The 5649-nt window shown below is 38.9% G+C and overlaps 1 protein-coding gene across 1 annotated transcript in view; it reads left to right on the top strand.

The window, feature by feature from the left end:
• Abcb5 (ATP binding cassette subfamily B member 5) overlaps nt 1-5649 on the top strand; it is a gene marked incomplete at its 5' end in the record, with an annotated part of 135496 nt that overhangs the window by 34541 nt on the left and 95306 nt on the right. The window contains 1 exon segment of the mRNA XM_008841543.1: nt 1290-1493. Within this exon segment, the coding sequence (XP_008839765.1) occupies nt 1290-1493 (204 nt within the window).

Below are 5649 nucleotides of genomic sequence, written 5' to 3' on the forward strand. Positions count from 1 at the left end.
AGCACCATTTGCTGAAGATGCTGTCTTTCCTCCAGTTAATGTTCTTGGCCCCTTTGTCAAATATCAGGTGGCTAAAATTGCAATTACTCATATTTGGGTGTTCGATTTTGTTCCATTGGTCTATGGGTCTGTTTTTATGCCAGTACCATATTGTTTTTATGACTATAGCTCTGTAGTAGAGCTTAAAATCTGGTATAGTAATCCCCCCAGCATTGCTCTTAGTTCTCAGGGTTGTTTTAGCTATCCGGGGTCTCTTGTGCTTCCATATGAAATTTCAGAATTTTTTTTTCAATTCTGTGAAAAATGTCATGGGGATTTAACAATATTAACTTATTTTTTAAAGACTATTACCCTAGAGCCTGATTTCATTTCAATTATATTTCATAGTCTTTGTAGACCATAGTCTTACTATTGTAGACCCAGAGTCTATGCTAATACTGACAAATAAATGACTGGATGAGCATTTCATGTGCAGAGGAGCTACATGGACTGACCATTTCCACATGAATGCTGGAGCTGTGGGGAGTGGAGACTCTGTAATAGCCAAATCCAGGCTCTGTCATTGGAATATGCTGGGTAGCTGGTGCTACCTAAGGAGAATGCATTGTTTATTCACTGTTATTCATAGCAATGACTACAAGACACTTTTGTCTTTTGTGGTTGAGCAGAGTTTTGAGAAGAAGGCTAGAACTTTAAATTTTCTTATTTATTTATTTATAATGTGTATGAGTGTTCTCCTTGACTTCATGTATGAGCATCCGTGTCCTGCAATGCCTGTGGCAGCCAGAAGACCTTATCAGATCCCCTAGGACTGGAGTTATGGACAGTTCTTAGTCATCATGTTGGTGCTCAGAATCGAACCCAGGTCCTCTGCAAGAGTAGTCAGTGTTCTTAACCACTGAGCAATCTCTCTAGCCCAGAAGGCTAGAACTTTAAAGACGCCTGCCCTCAATTTTAAAACAACAGAACAAGTTGATGACATGTGTTTATAGAATGGTATTAGTATACCTAATATATATATATATATCTTATTAACAACTTTATTAATATTTGATTTGTAGATCTGAGGATATAGTCAGATGGTTTAATGAGATTTTAAAGTAATTATTTCCTAAAGGTTTGTTGTTTACATTCTATCAGGAAAAAAAAAATATTGGCAATATACATACCCTAAACATCTTGTCAAAATATAGTCAATTTCTGCTGAGATACACTACCTCTCACTTTTTTCAGTATAAAGCCAGGACAGTCAACAGACTAACAGCCTGGTTGGCTCTTTGGATTGGCAGATCACAGTGGATGAGAAGGACATTCACGCCTTAAACGTGCGGCATTACCTAGAGCACGTGGGAGTGGTCAGCCAAGAGCCGGTTTTATTCGGCACCACCATCAGTAACAATATTAAGTTTGGACGAGACGGTGTGACTGACGAAGAGGTGGAGAAGGCAGCAAAGGAAGCAAACGCTTACGACTTCGTAATGGCCTTTCCTAATGTGAGTATGAGAGCTGCGGTTTCCGGCTTCTGCCCGGAGCACCACAGTACTCCAAGATAGGGCAGGGGGACAGCGGTTCAAGCAGGGCCATCTATAGAGGGGTGAAAACGGTAACCACCGAGAAATACAACATCTAAATGCCGATTTAAAAGTCGTATGCTAAACTCTAACAAGGAAATCTGAGAAAATCACACAAGTTGAAAAATGGTGTCTGTGAAAATGTTGATTTGTGGGGCCATCTTGTGGCTGAGCGTGGAAATGACACACACAGTATCAGGTTCAGTAACCACACAGGAAAATTGTCCATTTCTTTTCTATTATTTAATAAACATATAATTAGAAGAAGCATTTCATTACAACAGCACTGACATAGTCAATAAAAATTTCCAGAGCTAAGATGCATCTCTTTCAAAATTGGCTGTAAATTTTTAGGTTTACAGTGGAATTAATACAGTTATACAATATTCTACGCAATATAAACCCTATGAGACATAAAATTGAATGAGATTTTAACCTTTAAAAAAGATCTCCATTTCATTGTTAAAATATACTGTTTCATACAGAAAAGCTCATTTTTAATGCAACTAACACTTAGATGTTTGCACATGCGTCTCTAATCTCTATATATCTGATTATTACTAGTCACAGTTGGTTACTTTCTGAGATCCTTGGCACCTGAGCATGGATATAAAGTCACCAGGTAGATTTCAGTGGTAATGTATTTCATACCTAGTAATTAACATGAAGCAATTTTTTTAACTTTCACAAAAACTTTATTGAGAATTTCATACACGCATATAAGGTGTTTTGATCAAATCCATGCCCAGTCCCTCCCCTCCAACATTCCCCCCTCTGAAGAGTTAACCCTAAAATCTTTTAGGGATTAGCTAAGAACTCCCATATACTTTTGACATTTTTGGCCTTTGGAACAGAGTATGTATCTAACAGGCCCAAGGACATTTTAACTTTTAGCCAAGAAACTGGCTACTTTTCTTTGGGGTCTTTTTACCCTAACTGCTTAGCCAGTTTCTACCTCGTGTTCTTATCACACCATCCTCTGAAGGAGTTACCCAAATTGGCAATAGGGAATAGGGACACAGACCGCTCTGGCTTCTTCCATGCTGAACAGGGACTAAAGGTGAGGCAATTGGAGTACCACTTCAGTGGTTCATCAAATTTTTATGCTTCTTCCTTGAATATAACTCATTTTTTAAATTTATTGATTTTTTTTGTGTGTGTTTCATACAGAACATTCCAAACAATCTTATTAATCTATATACCCACATCCCATGTGACATCCTCCCATGCCCCCCTTGATGGAACCCATATACTCTGTCATCCCTGTTACTGTCCACTGTGTTGTCAGTGCCCCCAGCTGTTCCCCAGTGTTTATCCATCTGCTGAGTCTAGTCAGCCTATCTAGAGTTCCTTGTTTGGGGAAGATCAGCTCTTCCTCATCTAGCAGCAAGCTGTTGCCAATATTCCTTTAGATAAGACTGGGGTCTACTGTTCATTTTCCCAGTTATATTCTGGGTTACTGTCTGGGAGTCTCTTGGGCCACCCTGGCCAACAGCTCAAAACAAGGTATCTCCTATTTAGCATTGTTGCTTGTTATGTAGCCTTTAGCTATACATATGGACTCTTAAAAAATTATATTGGCCCCTTTAATTTTTGGTTATACCTTCCTTTTGGGTGTTTAAGATCATGCAGTTGGCCCAAATAAATTTATTTTTACTCTTAAGGTCATTTGAGGCTCTGCTCCTCAGGGGTCACATGGGCTTAGGAGGAGCCTGTGGCTCCTTTCTTTTACCAGTTCTATCTATGTGAAGGTAAGTCAAAGGTTAACCATGGATGGCTTCACTTGGAAGCATGAAGGAAATGATTCCTCTGTGTTGACCTTCCTCTTTTAGACTAGACATTGGTTCCAGTCCATCTGGTGGGGTCTCCATGGCCTCCTTGATCAAGAGTACATGTAACTCACAACAGTTACAGAACATTTTGAGAGATGCTCCACAGTCCCCTGGAACTCAGTCGACCTTGGAGGACAAGGAGCAAAAACTGTCCTTTAAGTCCCTCTGACTAAATTAGTATAGGCCTCAAAGTATGGCTGTTAAACATCCAAGAAGGTTAGTTCCACCTGTCTGGTACTTTTAATTACCTTGTGCTATGTAGATAAAGCTTGGGCAAAGACCAAAAGTTCTCAGATAAACCTTGACTAGACATATATTATGTTCCCTGAGCTAGTTGTATGTTTTTATCCATATCTCCATTATTAACACCTGTTTCATACTGTTCTTCACTTTCAGATTCTTTCTTTTCCTTTAACTCCCTGGTTCCTTTCCATTATCCTGGTTCCTATAGTTATGACTGGATATATATGTACTTAAAGATTTGGTGCTATGATCCACATATGAGAGAGAACATACGTTGGGTTTTTTTTTTTTTTTTTGGTTTTTTTTTTCTGAGTCTGTGTTACTTCACTTAGTATAACAGTTTTTAGTTCCATCCATTTGCTTGCAAACTTCATGATTTCATCTTTCCTTACTGCTGAGTAAAACTATCTTATAAATGAACCACATTTTCATTATCCACTCATCAGTTGAGGGACACTTAGATTGCTTCCATCTCTTAGCTATTGTGAAAAGAGCAGCAACAAACATAGATGTAGAAGTGTCTCTGAAATAGGAGGAGTCCCTTGGATATATGCCAAGGAGTGGTATAACCAGGTTAAATGGTAGGTTCATTTTTAGATTTTATAAAAGATTTCCACACTGCTTTCCATAGGGGTTGAACCAGTTTGCAGCCCCACCAGCAGTGGATGAGTGTTCCCCTTTACCCACATCCTCTCTAGCATTTGGTATCATTTGTTCTCTTGATCTTAGCCAGTCTGACTGGGGTGAGATGAAATCTTAAAGTGGTTTCAATTTGCAGTTCCCTAATTATTAGTGATGTTGAACATATTTTAAGATGTTTCATAGCCATCTTTACTTCTTCTTTTGAGAACTCTCTGTTCAGCTCCTTAGCCCATCTTTTATAAACCTCTATGTTCCTGGTGAAGATTTTCTCCCACTCCGTGTGTTTTCTCTTCATTTCCTTGGTTGCTTCTTTTGATGTACAGATTTTTTTTAGTTTAATGAGGTTTCATTTGCTGATTCTTGACCTTGTTTCCTGGGGCAGTTGATGTCCAGTTTAGAAAATCCTTTCCTACGCCTATACCTTGTAGGTTTTTCCCAATGTTTTCTTCTAATAGTTTCAGAGTTTCAGGCTTCACATAAGGTCTTTGATCCATTTGGAGTTGACTTTTGTACAAGGTGAAAAATCAGCATTTAGTTTCATTCTTCTGTAGGTAGAAACCCAGTTTTGCCACCACCATTTGCTGAACTTTGCTCCAGTGAATGTTCTTGGCCCCTTTGTCAAATATCAGGTGGCTAAAATTGCATGTATTCATATTTGGGTCTTCAATTTTGTTCCATTGACCTATGAGTCTATTTTTGTGCCAGTACCATGTTGTTTTTATGACTATAGCTCTATAATGCAGTTTAAAATCTTGTATAGTAATCCCCCGAGCATTGCTCTTAGTGCTCAGGGTTGCTTTGGCTATCCGGGGTCTCTTGCGCTTCCATATGAATCTTAGGATAGTTTTTTCCAATTCTGTGAAAAACGTCATGGGGATTTTGATTGGCATTGCATTGAATCTATAAATGACTTTTGGTAGGATGGTCATTTTCACAATATTAATTCTTCCAATCCTTGAGCATGGGAGGTCCTTCCATCTTCTGAGGTCTTCCTCAATCTCTTTCTTTAAAGACTTAAAATTTATGTATGCGTGTATTGCCTGCATGTAGGTAAGTGCACCTGTGTCATGCAATGCCCACAGAGGACAGAAAAGGCTGTCCGATCCCTGGGAACTGGAATTACGGACAGTTGCTAGCTGCCATATGGGTGCTGGGATTCAAACCTGCATCTTCTGCAAGAACAACCAGTCTTCTTAACCACTGAACCATCTCTCCAGTCCCGTCCCTCCATCTTCTGATGTCTTCCTCAATCTCTTTCTATAAAGATTTAAAATTTTCATTGTAGAGGTTTTAATGTCTTTGGTCAGGTTTATTCTGAGATTTTTTTTTTGAGGCTATTGTGAATGGGGGGGTTTCCATGT

This window comes from Nannospalax galili, unplaced genomic scaffold (genome assembly GCF_000622305.1).
Source record: "Nannospalax galili isolate Female #2095 unplaced genomic scaffold, S.galili_v1.0 scaffold158, whole genome shotgun sequence".
In the NCBI taxonomy this organism is placed as follows: domain Eukaryota; kingdom Metazoa; phylum Chordata; class Mammalia; order Rodentia; family Spalacidae; genus Nannospalax; species Nannospalax galili.